This window comes from Primulina huaijiensis, chromosome 3, assembly GCF_012295235.1.
Source record: "Primulina huaijiensis isolate GDHJ02 chromosome 3, ASM1229523v2, whole genome shotgun sequence".
Lineage (NCBI taxonomy): Eukaryota > Viridiplantae > Streptophyta > Magnoliopsida > Lamiales > Gesneriaceae > Primulina > Primulina huaijiensis.
The window spans coordinates 7,817,024-7,838,224 of NC_133308.1; the positions used below are offsets into that span (position 1 = coordinate 7,817,024).

General features: G+C 37.8%; 2 protein-coding genes across 4 annotated transcripts in view; both read right to left on the bottom strand.

Annotated features, from left to right (window-relative positions):
- Positions 1-208: 208 nt before the first annotated feature.
- The window catches only part of LOC140973456 (histone-lysine N-methyltransferase ASHH3-like), a 26,804-nt gene continuing 5,811 nt past the window's right edge, over positions 209-21,201 (bottom strand). The window contains exons 1-14 of one of the 3 annotated variants that reach the window (XM_073436251.1): positions 10,672-10,796; positions 9,506-9,560; positions 8,728-8,854; positions 8,409-8,514; positions 7,800-7,899; positions 2,845-2,923; positions 2,582-2,753; positions 2,429-2,509; positions 2,185-2,335; positions 1,896-1,923; positions 1,692-1,782; positions 1,247-1,295; positions 1,049-1,169; positions 209-478 (exon numbers count right to left, since the gene is read on the bottom strand). In XM_073436251.1, the coding sequence (XP_073292352.1) occupies positions 1,098-1,169; positions 1,247-1,295; positions 1,692-1,782; positions 1,896-1,923; positions 2,185-2,335; positions 2,429-2,509; positions 2,582-2,753; positions 2,845-2,923; positions 7,800-7,899; positions 8,409-8,514; positions 8,728-8,854; positions 9,506-9,523 (1,074 nt within the window). In that variant the 5' untranslated portion in view covers positions 9,524-9,560; positions 10,672-10,796 and the 3' untranslated portion in view covers positions 209-478; positions 1,049-1,097. Of the gene's footprint in view, positions 479-1,048; positions 1,170-1,246; positions 1,296-1,691; positions 1,783-1,895; positions 1,924-2,184; positions 2,336-2,428; positions 2,510-2,581; positions 2,754-2,844; positions 2,924-7,799; positions 7,900-8,408; positions 8,515-8,727; positions 8,855-9,505; positions 9,561-10,382; positions 10,649-10,671; positions 10,797-21,201 lie in introns of those variants that run through there. The other 2 variants (XM_073436252.1, XM_073436253.1) reach the window with 2 other exon arrangements.
- LOC140972449 (uncharacterized) lies at positions 17,177-17,967 on the bottom strand. Its single transcript, XM_073434874.1, has 2 exons — positions 17,559-17,967; positions 17,177-17,466 (listed from the first exon to the last, which is right to left on the bottom strand). Exons 1-2 carry the CDS (start codon positions 17,965-17,967, stop codon positions 17,450-17,452), a joined length of 426 nt encoding a protein of 141 aa, XP_073290975.1. The 3' UTR covers positions 17,177-17,449.

Below are 21,201 nucleotides of genomic sequence, written 5' to 3' on the forward strand. Positions count from 1 at the left end.
ACAATTTTTTACTTTATACCGCGTGAGTTGTAATAAAAAAAAAAACTCGATGAGATTCAAACTTTAGCCAGCCCGATTAACTTTAAGCTCTAGCACAAATTTGAGTTCAAAAAAGAGAATTTACCAAATAAAATATGTAAGACAGTGTCAAGTGTAAGAACATCTAAAAAATAGTCAGGGAGGCAGCAACAAAATTCTTCGATAATAATAATATGCCACTAATTTAAAAAATGACACTAAAGTTGATACAGACAAATTAAGATACACTATCAAATAGAAACAAGCGCTCAGAGTATTCCTAATGAATTCATTTCCTGTTAAAAAGTTCATTACATTTTTTAATTCGTACACATTCTCCACTAACATTACACTTCTGACAATTATACAGAGCAGAGTTAGAACTTTAAAATGTATATATCTTGTGTGTAATTGTTTGAACAAAGGCATGGTCATTTACATTATACCAGCTCTGTTACACCTGCAACAAACAAAGAAAAATAGACCCAAACTCTTTGCAAAAAGTAAAAACGCGTTGCAGAAAAAACACAGGCAGCTTGGATACACAGTGCACGGAATAAGAAATTACTCAACTATGACTCATAGAAATTTAGTAAAATGGAAAAAAGATGCAAGCAGAAAACTCTTTACAAAGTTAGTAAAAGTACACACATCTTGGTTCTTCAGAGGGGAGTGCTGAAATTTTAAACCATGCAAAACACTGAATGGCACTCTACTTTGTTTCTCCTTTTATTTCAGTTCTACATCACTAAGGTCGTACTGGGACGAAAGAATTCGATTTGGTGGGAAGGATTTGAAGAATGGATTTGGTATGACAATCATCTGGGGTATATTTCGAATTCATCATAATTACCATTAAATCTACATAAATTAATGAACTGATGGATTTGAAATATTCATACAACATAAATTCATCCAAACAGTTAAAAAGATTTGGAATCATAAATTTAAATTAATGTCTTCAAATCCATTAATTCAAGGAACGTGATACTGGTACGAAAGGAGACAAAATCATAAAACATTAGAGTACCTTTGTCACAAGGCGTGAAACTTTGAGTTACCAAACAAGTACAGTACATTCAACATTTACAAAATTCCCATTCTTCTTTGGATAAGTCCAGGAACTCGGAATTTCCATCTTCAAAAACGATCTGTAAACAAAAATGAGTAAATTTGCAGAGAACTTTTGTAAAAAATATATTACAACATTAGAACATTCCTGCCTCACCAGATGTTTTCTCGTGGTGTTATCAAAACGTCTTATTATCCCAAATGACCTGACAAAGATGAAAATGAGCAAGAAGAAACATTAAGAACACAGGAGAAGTGAAAAGAACAGAAAGGAGAGCTTAGTACGAGCTATCATCGGAGAGTACATGGGAGGCATTTTTCCATTGGCACTGGACTAAAATGATTTTGTCTAAATTGTACTCTCACCAAAAATGACTATTCCCCACGTATCAAATAGTTATTTTCACCATATACACTAAAATTATAGGATGCTGAATTAAGTTCGGCCTCTTAAATATACTCGAGACCATTCAAAAATAGGGATATGCAGAGTTATAAGCACCCACATGAGATCAATGAAAAAATAAAGAATACTTCAGCAGAAGAGACACACAGAACTCTATTCGACGAAAAAATGCCTGATACAATGGAATAACTCGCACCTTTTATCAGAAAAATTAAATATTTTTATAACTGAGCCGATGCAATTACGGTGCCTTTTCCTTCTCTGAGAGGAAGTATTAAGTAAACCTCCTGAAAAAGAAACAAATAGCAACCAACATTGTACCCAAACGCACCTCACAAACTTCCATTCTTGAAAATTATGCATTAAAAAGACAGATAAGAAACTGAGTAGATCAGCCCACCTACATCCGGAACCCCATTTGAATACACCTACAAAAAAATTGATACAAAAACAACGTCCCCACTTAATAAATTATTCAGAACAAATTAAATAAGAGAATCGAAGAAGAGAATATATAAAGTTGTGTTTGTGTCTTTTTAAAACACAAAATTAAACACCAATACCCTCTCTCTTAATTGCACCATGAAAAATACAAATTAAGCATTACCAAAATACAAATGATAGTTATGAAGGAGTATAATATAAATACAAGGAAAACAAGCAAATTTGTATGACACAACTGTTTTCACCTTAGGAGAGTTTCCAGCCACTTGACATGCCACTATTTTCAATGCAGCATCTGAAGAAGTCATTTTCGTTCTATTTGGTTTAACCCCCAGTTTTCGCCGGCAGTCTGCTGCACCACAGTGGCAATCTTGATCTGCACCAAATTGCACAAACCTGCTATACTTGTTAGACTGGAATATCGACATAAAGCGTTCTGAGAGACTCCTAGTCCAATAAGCTCAAGGAATATAGAGGGTAAGCTCATACTGATAGTCATAGGTCAGATGCTCGCCCATTTTAATATCACTTGTAGCAAATATACCGATTCTTGTTTCACCATCAATCATCCTGACATAGAAAGTTGTGAAAGAAGTTACAAAGACATGCACATTAGAGTTAAAACAAGAAAATCAGTCCAACCATTTCTGCATTTCGGTATTGGGACAGCAGCTATGATTTATGTATCTTGACTTGTTTCCCTTATATGTGGCATCAATCACCATGTCTCGATTGATTTCACACAGATAGAAATTTGTTTCTCCACGGTGTTTCATTTTCCATAATCTTTCCTCACATGTTTTATCATCAATAACTGCAAGGCAAAACATATTGCAAAAAAGATCAACTACATACATATTTCAGAATTTCTATAAAAGATAAACTAGAACAACAAATGGTTTAACCTTCTCCAACATATTCTATCACAAACTCCCCTTGATTGATATCTTCTTCAGCCACAATGCCCATTCCACATTTCTCAGTCTGTCATGAAAGCACATTAAATCAATAACAGAATATAAGCATCATGTTATGGGCTATGCAACAACACTAACCCAATGTCCCTCCGCCAGCCCGCAGAATAAAGATATGGTGGTCTACAACAGATTCACACACGGACGGTTCAAGAAGGGTGCTTCAAATTAGATAGGGCTTCAGATTTTATTTCTTATCTCCAGTTAGGAATTTTTCAAATAAATGAGGTTTATCCCACATGTGATAATCCTTTGGTGGTTTTATCTTTAGCTTTTTGAATATTTTGGATAGGGCTTTGGTTGTATTTATTTGGCAATCTGATGGAACAAAGAACAATTTGATTTTTCTTCTAAAAAACGATAGTGAGCAAGATCATGGGGGTTCTCTTTTTAACGAGCCCCTACCCACAAACCTACACAAAAAGATAGGTAAATCTGGCCGACGCACCGAAAAAGAACACCATCACTGATCTTAACAATCAACCACTCATGTGAACATTTTGGTATAAGAGCCGAGTTACGGCAGATTTCCAAGATGTGCAAAAAAAGCTGTCCGAGTTTATCGCGTTATACAAAGCCGACAAAGAAGTGTTGACAGCACACGCCTGGACGAACTTTCTTGACCGGTTTCCACGGAACATTCTGCTCCTGGCGGAAGCAATAATGATAGCCATGACTCTATGGACTCGCTAGCGACAGGACTGCGTTCTAGTGGTGAAAGGGGAGACCAAAATTGTTTCACCGAACCCACGAGGCTGGACCATCCACTGCGAGCAGTTATTCTGCCATCATAACACTCCAGATTCTGATTTTCTTGGCGTAGCTTCCTTCCGCCTCGACGGCGATGCCCAACTTTGGTTCTTGAAACTTACTACCGACAGTCCTAAACGCTCATTAAATAGGGCTGAAATGGAGGAACGCCGCCTCTATAGGTTGTGCTTTAATTGCGACGAAGCATATGCACCCCATCTGTTGGAATTTATAAGTTTCAGAGTTCGATAAACTGACCAGTAACCGATCAGAATACCTGAACTGAAAGAACGCAACTGAACTGAAGGAGACTTATCAAACTTAATTGACCAAGTAGAACTGAAGAAAACAAACTAAAGCTCTCAAAGGAATTAATAAAGTCTCGAACTGATGAATTGAAGATTGTCAAACTGACCGACACTAGATTTGAAGAACTAAATGTGTTAATCACGGAAGTGGTATAGCATAACCGAAAACTGAACTGATGTGTTCAAAATGAAAGGACATCAGTTAGAAGTGATATAGACCAGCTGAACTGATTAGTCGACTAGGTTGACTCCTGATCAGTTGCAATTTGAATCTCAGCAGACAAACTGACAGTCCGTACCAAAGCAAAACAGATGAAACATAACTGTCTAATACATCGTACCTCTATCAGAAAAAGTCATCTATATAGACTAAAAGACGATTCAACGGATATTAATCATTAAATGCATTCAATGTGACTGTTGGAATCGAAGACTATATATAACTGATGAGTTCAGTTGTGAAAGGGATGAACAGTGTGAACAATCACGAACTACAATAACAACGAGAACAATCAGTCAGTTGCAATTTACTTTCAAGTTTCTATTTAGTTTGCAAATCGCAAATTCTAGCTCATACTTCATTGATATATTTGTAGCATTCAGGCTACTCTTTCGAGCTATTCAGTTATCAATTGATAAGTAAAAAGAAAGGCTAAAAGTTTCGGTTTGGCATTGTTTAAGTCGGTTATAACATTCCATTGTAATTAATCAAAGTTTTTTTAGTGAATTCCTGTCCTTGAGATAGAAGGGGTTTGAAAAAAAATTCAAAAAGCCGAATTGTTTATTCAACCCCTTTCTAAACACTTCACCCATATTAACAGATTCTAACACCATCATCAAATGCAATAAACTCTTTTGGTTGGAAGGCTGTGATCACCTACCTATTGACAATCTAGATCCAGTCACGAGAACCCAGAAATCTCTCTGCATGCCATCTCGGTCTCTCGTAATATTCAAACCATGCAAGGTCTTGGGGCAATCGATCACTCGCCTTTTCTCATCTTGACTGATTCGGGAATCACTCACTGTTTCTTGGACACCTCTTCGTCGACACATATGGATTTACGACCTCAACCATGCTCTACACTTAATGTCTGAGTCAGTAATGACTGAAATTACAATGTGCGGGGGTCTGCCCCGGTGTTCCAATTCGCATGAGTGATTTTACGTTCAACAGGGATCTCTTCCTTCTCAAATTGGGCAGCTTGGGGGCAGTTCCGGGATTAAATTGGCTCTGAACTCTTGGTGTCATTTACTGGGATTTCACCACAATGACAATGCCATTCCCTCACGAGGGCCTTGACGTTAACCCCAAAGGACTGCACAATGGGTCTTCTTTAACATGCAATTTCTTGACTACTCCTTTACTTGATGATCAGCAGCACCATCTTCAATGTCTACTAGATGTGTTCGCTCCTATTTTTGCCGATCCCTCTGTCTTGCCACCATCGCGACAATTCTGCCATAGAATAGTCTTGGAACATGGAACAAACCCAATTGTGGTCCAACCCTACCGTTACCTAATGGATAGAAAGATGAAATTGAACGACAATGATCTGAAATGCTTGCTAAGAGAATCATCTGTCACAGTGCCTCCCCCTACTCTTCACCAATCCTGCTGGTTAAAAAATCAGACAACACATGCTGCTTTTGTGTCAATTATAGCTCCTTGAATCCAAGACAGTCAAAGGACAAATTGCTGTTCCCGGTTATTGACGAATTGCTGGACGAGTTGCACGGTTCTCTTTACCTATCAAAACTGAATCTGAGGGCTGGTTACCCGACAAGCGGTATCTAGCCTAAACGTTAGGCGCTGGTCTGGCGCCTGACTAACGTCCAGCGAATTATAGAACTTTGCACGATGGCTGCCTATAAGCTCGAGCTGCCTTCATACTCTTGTCTTCAGCCAGTGTTCCTTGTGTCTTGTCTCAAGAAGTTCCGGGGCCCTTGCCTTAGTGTCACTCAACCATCTCTATAGAGAGCTGCGTCCAGTTTTGCGTCTCAATACCCGTCCTTCGTGTTCAAGGAGGAAGTGATGTTACGGGCTCCATGCAACAACACCAGCCCAATGCCTCTACTGCCAGCCCGCAGAATAAAGATATGGTGGTCTACAACAGATTCACTCACACACAGAAGGTTGAAGAAGGGAGCTTCAAATTAGATAGGGCTTCAGATTTTATTTCTTACTTTCAGTTAGGGATTTTTTAAATAAATAAGGCTTATCTCACATGTGATAATCCTTGGGTGGTTTTATCTTTTGCTTTTTGAATATTTTGGATAGGGCTTTGGTTGTATTTAGATGGAATAAAGAACAACTTGAATTTCTTTCTCAAACATATAGTGTGCAAGGTCGTGGAGTTCTCTTCTTAACCAGCCCCTACCCACGAACCTACACAAACGATGTGTCAATTCGGCCAACGCATGCCAAAGAATAACACCTCACTGATCTTAACGATCAACTACTCATGCGACCCATAACTCGATCCTTTGCCTGATCTCATAAACTAAAACCTAAATATAATTACTAAAAGTTTTGTCACTAGATAGCCCAAAAAAACAAAGATCAGGAAAATCAATAGAGTGTAACGAGAAAAAATGGGCTACAATTGACTTGATATTCCATGAATCTTGATAACCTTATTCTAATTCCATGCCAGCAAACATGTTATCGAGCAATTGCACAAACATTTTGTGTTCAGGAAGTACAGAACACATATAAGAGAATAAACTATTTGCCATCAAACAGTAAAAAATGAGACAGCCAGCATAGTTACCGTTTTGGACAAAAGAGGAATGCTCAGAAAAATATGATCAAACTGGATTTAAAGTTTATACAATAAATTCTTTAAACGGTAATTATGAAAAAAAATCAAACACAGAATAATAATTGAACCATGCATGAATAAAATAAGGCGAGAAGCTTGTTAAAGACTTAATTTCTAACATAATCAAGATTTAGTGTTTGAGGTGTACACTACACGCCAAAATCAAGTTTGTAGCCTAATTTCTTTCATAAATAAAAAATATTTACCAAACCCTTGTTGATAAGGTGAACATAAAAAACGAATCACCACGGATTGTATCCAAAAAAAAAAGCATAAATTGGAGACATTCAACGCCTATATTAGAAATAGAATTCAACTTAAAGGAAGAGACCAATTAGGATGCAAACAAATGCCGTTTGAAGATAAAAGGCTAAGAGTTTCTTCCTGGAAGATTAGGGATTGCAGAAGTGTGTAAAGAGAGAAGTTCGAAAGGAACATGAGTTGCAAGTGGAGTACTAGTGCCAACTCAAAAAAATGCAATAAACCTCTAAAGTTCAAGGAAGCAATTGTATTGTGCAAGGTTGAAGCTCGAGCAGGTTTAAACGGCCCACTTCAACTATCAAAAAAAAATTTCTCAAGAAAATAAATGCAAAATAAAGGTTCTTCCCATCAAAATTGTAACCCCTAAACCTCCGCTCTTGGCTGCACCCCTTGTCTCCAACACAGTGTATTATCAAATCCACAATGAATGTACCTCACCATAATATTGGAAAAGGAATAAAAATATATAACAAGCGGTACCAACTGGTAGTCCTCCCAAAGTAGTTATTCATGAAAGTATCAAGAATCTTGAGAACGATATTGAGCTCCAAAAGTAATAAACTTTTTTAGCTCAATGGTATTAGTACATATTCTTGGTTTTATTAAACTCTACAACTGCAAAGCTAGCGAGTCACTGAAAATTGTCATGAGAAAATGAATAAATAATGAAGTAGGATTCACAATTTCTCTAAAACGTTACTATGCATCAGGTTCTCTAGTTATAATCAAAGAGAAGCATGACCTGAACACTTTTCATCCTCTTCACAGGCCTTTGATGAAAGGGCTTATTAAGACACGAGCTCCCACAATTACATCCTGAAGAGCAGCTAGACCTTAGCATTCTGTGAAAGAAAATATACCGATCATGACACAGATACTCCTTGATACCATGTGAGAACTTGCAAACTCTATGCACCAATCAAAACACAAACAACTTACCAAGAATATTAAATCACACAGCGAGGAGAATAATTAAAAATTTCCTAAAACAGAGGACTAACATTCACTGGGCATAAACAGGAATTATTAGGGAAACCCCTTGAATGAAAAAATGTTATAAAAACAAAAATTTCCGTCAAAATAAATCCAATTTTTTTTTCAAAGCATGAAACATTCTTGAGTTCGGAAAAAAATGCATGAAAAGAGAGCACATGCAATTAAAGACTGATCCTTCACAAATAATAGACATATAAACAATATCAAAAAAAGGAAATGGACGAACAACTGCTCGAGGGAAGGTGCGAGTATAGTATTCTCGGAATCGATTGAGTCATAAATCTCACACCCCTTACTAAAACAAATTTCACCATCTTAAATTGAAAGAGACTACTTCCCATTTCCCAGTACTTACCCGCAGAGGCAATCTCTACCACAAACACCAGAAGATCCAGGAGTTAAGCTGCATGAGCAAAAGATGCCATCATCCCTCCTTTTTATCTTCTTAGTCAGGTAAACATCTAAATGTAGTTAAGAGCAACAAAAATGGCAGCCATGATAGCAGAAGGGGATCATATTAAAAACAATGAAATGCAGGTTTTAGCAAACCACAGACAATGAAAGGCACCAACTTTATAGGTGAATAAAAATGCCAACCTATGCAAGAACTCTAACAATCAGATATTATGGCAAACATGACCTAAGAAAATAAATTAGAAACTTCTCGTGGATACTACGCCTGATAAAGGAGAATGTTGGTTTCCGTTTATTTAACCATTCAGGAAGTTCAAAATCAACTGGACCTCCAATCTCCTTCACCAATTTACTGAATACTTGCTCAAATCCGACGCATTCAGCATTCTGATTACAGAAATAAAAAGTAAGAAAATAAGAATGAATACAAGCACACACAAACAATCACATAGAGAGAGTGTGTACAAGATAGGAGAAATTTGTACTCTAAATATATAATATCTCTAAATCACAAGTATACAAAAAAATAAATCACACCTACATGAGTTCCATGGATAAAAATAATGAATGTGGGAGGAAAACACAGCCTGGTGCAAATCAAATGTACCGAGTATAACTTCACTGAAAGACAATAGATGAGTTCGAAATGTGACGTGAAAGGGGAACAAGAATTTAAGCACATAAAAAAACAGCGCAGATTAAATGACTGTTCCTTATCACAGTACGTATTATTATTGAAGTAATACAGCCACACCTACAATGACTAATAATAATGGTACAGAAAATGTGAGAAAAAAATTCTGAGTAAAATCTTAAATAGTCAGAGGCAAAAATAAGTGCTCCTAATAATCAAACTCGTTTCTGCCCCACTATCTTGATTCTACAGTATCAGTTACACCGTAGATGCCCATATTGCAGTCTACGAAAACTACAAAACTAATACAACATGATGCAACTGCAAGTAAATAGGCCTATAAAAATTCGAAAATTAGAGTTGCAGTAAAGAGAGAAGAACAAATGCAAGATCTCTAATCAGACCTTTTTCATTGCAGGCATGGCCTTGACCACTGACTTAATAGCAGATGATTATTCTCTGCAAAAGTTAGAAATGATGTCCATGTCAAAGGGAAAACAAAAGGCGTCATAATGGCACATCAAGCAAAAGAGTGTCCCTCTAACATTTTTAACAACAAACAATTAGCATTTTCATTACAAAAGCGTCGTAATCATAGCATTTGAATTAAGTTTTATAAGCTGCTTGATAAAAATAAACCAGATACATTTTATCCCAAGAAAATATAAATTTACATTAAATTTCACTTAGAATACACAAATCATTAACATGCATTGGGATTTAAGGCACAGTATAATGTGTGCTTTACGACCAAGGTGCAGTACCTTTGTCATGTTTCTTGGCCCAAAGGTTAAGCCTTGTTCCGCCTTTAACCTAGGCACATACCTTGTAGGCTTTTAATAACTATATTTAGGATCAACTAGATAGAGTGTTTAACAAACATTTTAATACATCAATAGATTCATATACCATCTTGACAGTGAACAACATAAGAAGCAATCCCACAACTGAGGGAAGAATCATCCAGATGAATCCTTTAACCATGTACAAAAAATGACTAGTGTTCTACTAATTATGGCACAAATTACCACAAAATCCTATCGTTGACAAAACAAATGTTTCTTTCATCTCTATCTACACAGACCAGAGACCCTAAAAGTTACAAGGAACAAGATCAAATATCAAGAACAAATAGAAGAAACAGTATTTTCAATCGCATTTCGAATAACACGCTCTAAAAGGGAAAATTACCCGCAAAAAAATACGAGAAAAAATTAATCAAATTCTGAATTTACGCCAATTTATTAACATATCCTAATAAAGTTGAAAATCTCCACATACAATTTAGAGGCTGGACTCTGGAGGTTCAAATCTTTAGCCAATGCCATTGAAGAAAATGCGGAAAGAGAACCCAGAAAATAAGAATGGACTGAAACAATTTTAATAGAGAAATCTTCTCGATCTCATTCAAAAATAGTCCATTGAGGCTTCGGCAGAAACTCTAGGGTTTAGGGTTTAAACTTGGGTGAAAGCCGTCACAGCAAGTGAATTGAGAAACCCAAATAAGTAGAAAAAAGAGAGGATAAAATCAAATAAGAGAATTAGGGAGAGAGTAAAATTTCCGACTCACGGTGGCTATGCGAGATGACGGCGGCGACTTTTCGGAACTTGCTGGGTGTGGGAGGGAGGTGGGAGGATGCAGAGAGTGAACGGTTATTTGAATTTGGTAAAGGGAGATGTAGAATAACGGTCTCTTGTTATGGCATGGAGAATTTGTCATAAATATCAAATTAATAAAATATACGCATAGGGAAAAAAAGTTGTGTAAAAAATTAAAATATTTATTTAAAATAAAAAATTTGTATAGATTCTTTTTTATAAGATTTTGTGTTTTTTATTATGGTGCGATAAATTTACGATAATCGATTTTTTTAATAAATAATTATTATTAAATCAAATAAGAATAAAATTGTCATTAAATAAAGTGAGGACCATGACATTAAATTTTGTTAGTAAATGGATTTTAAGTTTGATAATAAAGTATAGATACATAATAAGTATACATAATATAGATTCACACAACAAATTTGATATTGATGAAAAAAATCCAATTACCCAAATTACAAAACTAGATGTAATGTTAAAAAATTAGTACAAGTAAACCAATGTATGATTGAAATATCTTATTTATTTAATAAATAATATAGGTGATGCATGCTATTTGTTAATTTATTTTAAATGTATATATATTTATTTGCATGAAATTTAAAAAATTTTCTCGAGTTTTAGTTTTTCAGGTGAATATTCGATGCCGAACCGAGAAAGAAGACCGGAGACGATTGATGTGTTAAAAGTTAATGTTGTATTTTTATTTTAAGCCGAAAAATTAGGTATTTTAAAGGATTTATGGATTTTTACATTTAAGGGTCAAATTTAATTTATCCAGTGAAATAATACAACACATGCCTCACACAACACACACCTAGAATACACACTACACACACACACACTCGGCCGAAATCTCCAACCTAGGGCTTGGATTTTTGGCTTCTCTTCTCCTGGAAGCAGCCATAGCCGATTATCATCCTACATTCCTTGATTATTTTAGTCTTTTTTGAAGCAAGAAAACGCAGCAAACTGTTCTCCATTCGGCCTTCGTTTCCCACGCATTCGGCCTTCTTTGACGCATCAATCATGTTACTTATTATATTTTGATACAAAATATGCATGAAAACTCTTTGGTTTGATTTTATGAATGCTAGAACGTTACCAAAATTGTTTCCGATATATAATAAGTAAGAACTTCTCTGTTTTCTCGATTTTTTGATCGCTGGCTTCGCTGGACCGATCCGAAGGCTTGCTGCTACATATGGTCATGTGAGGGAGTGAAATTAGATGTTAATAGGTGGTCCGAGATAGGTCAATAAGCTTCTGGTACAGCAAGAAGCCGAGGGCTGGGCGAGCATGTGTGTTGGGCTGTCGAGGGTTCGGCCGCTGAGTTTGGTTGCATGGCTGGATCAAGGCTCATGGCTTGGTCTAGGAAAGGTCTTAGGGTACCAGGGTAAGCCTGTATTGGTTAGGGCCTGGTTGGACGGCAAACCGGCTGGAGTCGCATGCGCGGCATGCATGCGTTAGGGCTCGCGTAGGGGTTGCTCGCGAGTTGTGTGGTTTAAGTGCTATGCATGTGTCTTAGGCTAGAACGAGTCAAACCAGGGTCTCAAGGGATTTCTAAGGATCGAGTCTAAGGCTTGGTTCGAGCTTGGTTCGAGTTGGAATCGGTAGGACGTCGTACAGAATGCATAAGTGTCACTCTTTGGGGAAGTTTGTGTTCTATGGTTTGTTGTGTATGGTATGAAAGAGATCGATTTTAGGTGTTCGAAATTGCAACGGAAGCTCAAGAATGTTTTCTAAACATGAAAACCGAAAATTTTATGGAAAATCTTGAAAAATTCGAACACCAAGTACTAGTGTGCAACATATACAAAAACACAAACTATGACATTCATAGGGGGTTTAGAAGTTTTACCTATCAACATCTTGATGTTGATGATAGCTCCAACTAAAGTGTAAACACTTTAGCTCTTGTATTGCAAGAAAAATCTACAAGCTTCCTCCTACCTCCAAAATCAAGCCCATCACCAACTAGGTAGATCCCCTCATATTTTGCACTAAAAAATATGAGGATTTTTCTTTGAGAAGAGATTTGTTTCTCCAACAATTGAAGAACAAAAATTGAGAGAAAAATGAGAGTGAATTTCGGCCAAGGTGTAATTGGGAGAGTGAAGTATGTTGTCTAGGTTGTGGGAAAAGTGAAAAGTAGTCTTGCATGCCATGCAATATTTTAATCAAAAGTAATCCACACCCCTTCATCTCCCAAGCATGCAAAACCTAGTGGGCTTGTAACATTTGCAAAGGGCCCGTGGACTTTTAATTTAATTGTCTCAAATATATTTGAGCCCAATTAGACTTTACTTGATTTTACTCAAGTCCACTAGTTAAATAATTATTTCCAATTGGGCTCTACAAGGCCCAATGTTATTTAATTAATTCAACACTTGAATTAATTTAATTATTTGGACTCTACTAAGCCCACTAGTGTTTAATTAATACAACACTTGAATTAATTTAATTTAGTCCATAATAATGTTTATGAAAATCACAATTTTCAAATACATTATTCACTTGACCTACTTTTAATTTAGGAACACATTCATAAATTAAAAATTACATTTCTCTCATAGAAGACTTACTTCTATTTTTCTTTACTCTTATAAACTCATTTATAAGCCGTTCAAAACATTGAACTATTTTAACTTCTCAACGGGATCTAGAAAGCTAGCACTTGTATGGCCCTCAATTGTTCATTGATACAACTAGCCGTGGGTTCACATCTCCATGTGATTCGGACTAAACATGTCCTTATATGAGCATACCCCAATTGCTCCATTCTTACTTATCAACTCCTTGATAACAAGAATGTCAGAACTCAAGTCTGATAGTACCCAACCAATCATGTTAAACGCCTAGCAGCATCGCTTACATGATTCCCTAGGTATCAAATGATAGTGCCTGCAAGAACCATTCAATTATGGTTAGCGTACAGTACGGTCCCTTCAACTCATATATCCCGACCGATTCGACAACCATTGGTTTATCGAGAGTTGTCAATGAATCGATACTATGTGTCATGTCGTAGTTGCATCGATGGTGTAATCTATGAAACCCCTTTCATAATTACCACCATACTCTGATCAGAGATTTCAAACTACATATACATGAAAAACACATAGGATATCCATACCCGTAGGTAAGCGGTGAATCCCCGACTACAATGCATCGACTCCTATATGTTTCGACAGAACACCCAACCTTGCCACCTGATGACCCCATGAGAGTCGGTAAACAAGTCAAAGTGTAATTCTAGCACATAGAGTCTCAATGTTGTCCCGGGTCATAAGGACTAATGGTGTACAACCATAAACTAGGACTTTTCCACTCGATAAGTGAGAACCACTTGGAAAGTCCTTTAATGGAGGGTTGTTCAGTGCACTCTACCAGGAGCACCTATCTGCATGCTCGGACATCACAATGTCCCCTACCAATGAAACATGGTACTCACATCGCAGATACTAGTCTCAAGCTCGAGCGGCCTATATCCTTCTTAGCGGCGGCTGAATCGACTAGGAACCGTTTAGAATATACAGTATTCCAAATATGAGTTTCATGATACTCATCATATGAGCATCTCATATTCTTTCTACTATTTGTATATTCAAGGGCTTTATCTATGCAACTAGCATGGGTATACAGATAAAGATGTGCCAAAACAATAATTTCAAATATTATTAAAATAAAGATTGCTTATACATAGAGTTTCATTGTGAACACTCGGCCAACACTTGGCTCGACGTGCACCTACTCTAACAATCTCCCACTTGCACTAGAGCCAACTACCCATATACTTCAAACCAATTGATTCGCGATGCATCTCGAATAATGGTTCAGGTAAAGGCTTAGCTAGTGGATCAGCAACATTATCTGCGGAGCCGACTTAGTCGATAGACACTTCTCTTTCCACAATCTCTCCGAGGATGTGGTACTTTCTCAATACTTGTTTGGATTTCTGATGAGACCTTGGCTCCTTTGCCTGAGCTATGGCTCCCGTGTTTCACAAAACACCGGGATAGGAGCAACTCCATTAGGAATGACGTCCAACGCTTGGACGAAATTCCTTATCCAAACAGCCTCCTTTGCTGCATCCGATGCAACAATGTATTCGGCCTCAGTGGTGGAATCCGCAGTACTGTCTCGCTTGGAACTCTTCCAAGAGACAGCAGCACCAATGAGCATGAATACGAACCTAGAGGTTGACTTTGAGTCATCGATATCGCTTTGGAAGCTAGAGTCGGTATAGCCTTCCAATTTCAGTTCTCCACCCCATAGACCAATAGCAACTTACTGGTCCTTCTCAATTACTTGAGGATGTCTTTCACAGTTTTCAAGTGTGGAAGACCAGGGTTCGATTGATATCTATACACTACACTTAGTGCTAAAACCACGTCAGGACGTGTAGATATCATCCCATACATGATGCTACCAATCGCAGATGCATAAGGAATGCTTGTCATCGCCGCTATCTCTGCATCAGTCTTGGGAGACATAGACTTGGATAGGGACACGCCATGACACATTGGTAGATGTCCTCTCTTGGACTCATCCATCGAGAACCGCTTCACGATGGTATCAATGTATGTGGACTGGGTGAGACCAAGCAATCTTTTTGATCTATCTCTATAGATCTGTATTCCCAATACAAAAGATGCTTCACCCAAGTCCTGCATCGAGAACTTACTTGCTAACCATATCTTAGTTGATTGCAACATCCCTACATCATTCCCAATGAGTAGAATGTCATCAACATAAAGCACAAGGAATGTCACAGCACTCCCACTGACCTTCTTATACACACAGGGTTCCTCAGGATTCTTAGCAAAACCAAACTCTTTGATTGTACTATCAAATCTGAGGTTCCAACTCCTAGATGCCTGCTTTATACCATAAATAGATCTTTGAAATTTGCATATCATATGCTCACTTCCGATAGATGTAAACCCTTCGGGTTGAGACATGTAAATCTCTTCCTTAATATCCCCATTAAGAAAGGCTGTCTTAACATCCATCTGTCATATCTCATAGTCATACCATGCAGCTATGGCTAGCAAAATCCTTATGGACTTGAACATTGCAACTGGAGAAAAGGTTTCCTCAAAGTCAACTCCTTGTCTTTGAATATATCCTTTTGCCACCAATCACGCCTTGAAAGTCAATACCTTCCCATCCGCCCCAAGTTTCCACTTGTAAATCCATTTACACCCTATGGGAACAATTCCCTCAAGTGGATCCACGAGATTCCACACTTGGTTCGAATGCATGGAATTCATCTCAGATTCCATCGCTTCAAGCCACTTGGATGACTCGGCATCAGATAACGCTTCCTTGAAGGTCCTTGGTTCACATCCATGGTTAGGCTCATCATGGCCCTCTTCAAGAAGCAGACCATACCTCATAGGTGGTCTCGAGACTCTCTCGGATCTTCTAGGAGCTTGTTTCTCCTCTCTTGGCACTTCGGTGTGGGTTCTATAATTGTGGGTGTCTCTCGAACCTCTTCGAGTTCTATCATCTCTCCTTTTCTATTCAATAGAAATTTTTTTTCCAAAAAGGTTGCATTCCTAGAAACAAACACCTTTGTTTCTTGGGGATGATAGAAATAATATCCAACTGAATTCCTTGGATATCCCACAAAGTAACATAAAATGGATCGACTATCCAATTTATCTCCCACTAACTGCTTCACATAAGCAGGGCACCCCCATATTCTAAGATAAGAATATTTGTGTGGCTTACCCATCCATATCTCATATGGTGTCTTGTCAACTGCCTTTGAATGTGCATTGTTTAACAACAGTGCCGCTGTCTCAAGCGCATATCCCCAAAAGGATGGCGGCAACTCCGTGAACCCCATCATAGACCGAACCATGTCCATCAAAGTCCGGTTACGACGTTCTGAAACACCATTCAACTGCGGTGTAGCGGGCGGAGTCCACTGCGAGAGAATCCCATTCTCCCTAAGATACTCTTGGAACTCGGCACTCAAGTACTCACCACCTCGATCCGATCGAAGTGTCTTGATTCTTTGTCCCAACTGTCTCTCTACTTCACTTCTGAATTCTTTGAACCTTTCAAAGGCTTCAGACTTGTATTTCATCAAATACACATACCCATACCTCGAAAAGTCATCGGTATAGGTGATGAAGTAGGCATGTCCATGCTTAGTGGTGATGCTAAGCGGACCGCACTCATCGGTATGGATCAAATCCAATAACCCTTTGGCTCGCTCCACATGGCCCTTAAAGGAAATTTTGGTCATCTTTCCTTTTAGATAGGATTCACAAGTCGTGAGAGCATTAATATCAGACATATCAAACATGCACACTCCCACTAACTTGTTCATCCTTCTTAGGGAAATATGTCCTAATCGAGCATGCCACAATTGTGCCGAATTTAGAGTATCTTGTTTGCGCTTGTTTGTTGTTGTTATTGCTTGGACATTATTTAGTGGAATATCTTTCAATTTTAAGGTGTAGAGATCGTTTTCAAGTTCTCCAGTACCAATTAAACATTCATTCTTGTAAATATTGCAAACACCTTTGCTAAATAAACAAGAAAATCCATCTTTATCTAACATAGAAATGGAAATAATGTTTTTCACCAAATCTGGTACAAACAAAACATCTCTCAAAAATAACTTAAAATCATTGTTCAAATACAAGCAAACATCTCCTACGGCCTTGGCAGCAACCCTTGCTCCATTGCCCATCCTCAAGAAGGTCTCACCTTCCCTGAGCCTCCTACTTCTTCCCATCGCCTGCAAATCATTACAGAGATGTGAGCCACATCCGGTATCCAATACCCAAGAAGTAGAGTTAATTGAAATGTTTACTTCAATATAGAACATACCGTTTCCAGAACTCTTCTGGGCAAGATATTCCCTGCAGTTACGCCTCCAATGTCCAGGCTTCTTGCAGTGATGACAGATGTCAACAGTCTTGTCAGCCTTCACTGGTGTGGCTGCCACTACGGGACCCGGAGTCTGCCTCTTCAAGGGCACGCTCTTCTTGGGACGTTGGAAAGAACGCTTCTTTCCCTTCCCAGGTGGACCGGTCTTCGTACCAGATGAAGAGCCCACAAAAAGAACCGGCTTCTCTTTCTTGATGGTGGACTCAAAGGTCACAAGCATGTTCACCAACTCCTCAAGGGTCGGCTCCATCTTGTTCATGTTGAAGTTCACCACAAAAGGATCAAATGAGCTAGGCAGCGACAACAGCAACACGTCGGTGGTCAGCTCCGATGGCAATGCAAGATCCATGCCCACAAGCTTATCCACGAGCCCAATCAGCTTTAGGCCATGCTCATGGACCGAAGCCCCATCTCGCATGCGCAAAGTGATTAGCTCCTTGACGGTAGCATGCCTAAGAGGCCGAGTTTGCTCACCAAAGAGCTCCTTGAGGTGCAAATGAATGTCAGCAGCATTCTTTGCATCCTCGAAACGCCTCTGCAGCTCATCGTTCATAGAAGCCTGCATATAACACTTCGCCTTCAAGTCATGGTCACACCATTCCTTGTAGGTCTGCAATTCCTCGGGAGTGCAGTCAGTCGGGGCCTCAGCAGGGGGCGACTCAGTCAGTGTATATGCAATCCTTTCCGAGTTTAGGACGATTTTCAGATTTCTTAGCCAAGTGAGATAGTTAGGTCCGGTTAACACATGTTTTTCGAGAATAGCGGATAGCGGGTTGCGTATCGAAGACATTGTCAAAGTTTTGTACTGAAAAGTAAAACAGATAAATGTTAATGACTATTTTAAAATATTTAGTAAGATATAAAGTTTGGACTTTTACTTTATAAATTTTCGCTCCCACTGTTTTGACATCTTTCACTACCCTCTAGTGAAAACGGGAAACTCATTTCCTCAGTAGGTACGTAAGGTCCAATTAGCGAATTATGATCCCGAATAATATCAGCCAATCACAATTCCTAAAAGGTAGTTTCCAATTGCATCTCCATGCAACCCTCTACGTAAACTTTTGTCTCACGTTTGATTAGGACCCAATAATATGACGTCGTTCATCTTCACGTGTCAAGCCTAACCCATCGATATTGAACCTTAATGGACGGTCGCCATGAGTTCCCTCAATAATATGAGCCGAAATCATGGGAGTTCCACGTAGTTCACATCACCATGTCAATGGATGTCACAGCTTTCCGGCACCCAAGGCCCCCCCAATAATATGAGCCGAGCCCCGAGCACGGGTAGCGTTCATCATGCACCCATTGTCGATGGAAGACATGGAAATTATAAACAAATTTATAATTCCCCTTGTCGGGCTTGATATTAATTTTGAATCTTATTCAAAATGAGGGTTTTTAATTTTGAAAGGTCTCATCATTAATTTTATTTAAAAGCTCGCCATGTTTGATCGTATGTTTGCCGGATTCATGCAACTTTGTTATTATCATAATAATAACGCACATACTCATTATTTATAACATATCATGCATATATTATAAACAGTAAACAAAACAAGGATGATCAATCGCCCCAAAACTAATGGCCCGTGTGAGCTAAACACGGGCCTAGGTCCAATTCTAAGGAAATGCATGGGATGCAAATGCAACTATTACATTAGCTTCCAATATTTACATGTCTTTGATTTTCATAATCATCATGGCCACCATCTTCCAATCTTGATCATCCACTATACTCATATTTACAAATAAATATCCATAGCAAATAGGGATACATCTCATGGGGTGGGCACGAGCCATAAACCAAGCCCACTTTAAATTTGATAATTATTACAATCATTCAACACAAAATATCCTAGCATACACCTAGCAAATTGGGCTTGGGCTTTTGATCATCCTTCATGTATAATATCACATATCATACACCAACAATTAATTATCACAATAATTAATTGATCCAATATTATATATATTGATCCAATCACTAACCGCCACGATTATAAACTAAATTAACAAAGTATACAAACACCTTTGTCTACTTTCCAATTAATTTATTTATAACCGAATTTATTGTAAATCACAATTTACTATAAATAATTAAAGTACAACTTCAATTATTTATTTTATGAGAAAATGTTTGCAACTTTTGTAATTTTAAACTTAAGGGCCCAAAAACTTATTTTTCACCAAAAACATTTTGGCCCATTTAAAATTCACAAATATGTTAGCCATCCAATGGTCCAACAACTCAAGGCCCATGACACTTTGATATTTCAAAACACCTTTTGAAAACTCTAGTCGTCATCGCCATCGCCGGATTCCGGCCAACCAAAATTTTTTTTTTATTTTCAATGGGGAATTCGGGCAGCCCGAGCTGCCCAAAATGGGCAGCCCCTCAGGCAACCCGAGCTGCCGAAAATTATCCCAAAGATGGCCTTGATTTTTGTTGCAAAAACTCACCTCATGCGGTTAGAAATCGATCTCAACATAATATCATGTATATGCTACACAAAAACTAGTACCCTTAGCTCTGACACCACTTGAAAGGGATCGATTTTAGGTGTTCGAAATCGCAACGGAAGCTCAAGAATGTTTTCTAAACATGAAAACCGAAAATTTTATGGAAAATCTTGAAAAATTCGAACAACCAAGTACTAGTGTGCAACATATACAAAAACACATACTATGACATTCATAGGGTGTTTAGAAGTTTTACCTATCAACCTCTTGATGTTGATGATGGCTACAACTAAAGTGTAAACACTTTAGCTCTTGTATGGCAAGAAAAATCTAACAAAATCAAGCCCACCACCAACTAGGTAGATCCCCTCATATTTTGCACTAAAAAATATGAGGATTTTTCTTTGAGAAGAGATTTGTTTCTCCAACAATTGAAGAACAAAAATTGAGAGAAAAATGAGAGTGAATTTCGGCCAAGGTGTAATTGGGAGAGTGAAGTATGTTGTCTAGGTTGTGGGAAAAGTGAAAAGTAGTCTTGCATGCCATGCAATATTTTAATCAAAAGTAATCCACACCCCTTCATCTCCCAAGCATGCAAAACCTAGTGGGCTTGTAACATTTACAAAGGGCCCATGGACTTTTAATTTAATTATCTCAAACATATTTGAGCCCAATTAGACTTTACTTGATTTTACTCAAGTCCACTAGTTAAATAATTATTTCCAATTGGGCTCTACAAGGCCCAATGTTATTTAATTAATTCAACACTTGAATTAATTTAATTATTTGGACTCTACTAGGCCCACTAGTATTTAATTAATTCAACACTTGAATTAATTTAATTTAGTCCATAATAATGTTTATGAAAATCACAATTTTCAAATACATTATTCACTTGGCCTACTTTTAATTTAGGAACACATTCATAAATTAAAAATTACATTTCTCTCATAGAAGTCTTACTTCTATTTTTCTTTACGCTTATAAACTCATTTATAAGCCGTTCAACACATTGAACTATTTTAACTTCTCAACGGGATCTAGAAAGCTAGCACTTGTGTGGCCCTCAATGGTTCATTGATACAACTAGCCGTGGGTTCACATCTCCATGTGATTC

Excerpts from the sequence above, each read along its gene's own strand:
- LOC140972449 (XM_073434874.1), bottom strand. The coding sequence starts at position 17,967 with ATGGATCTTGCATTGCCATCGGAGCTGACCACCGACGTGTTGCTGTTG.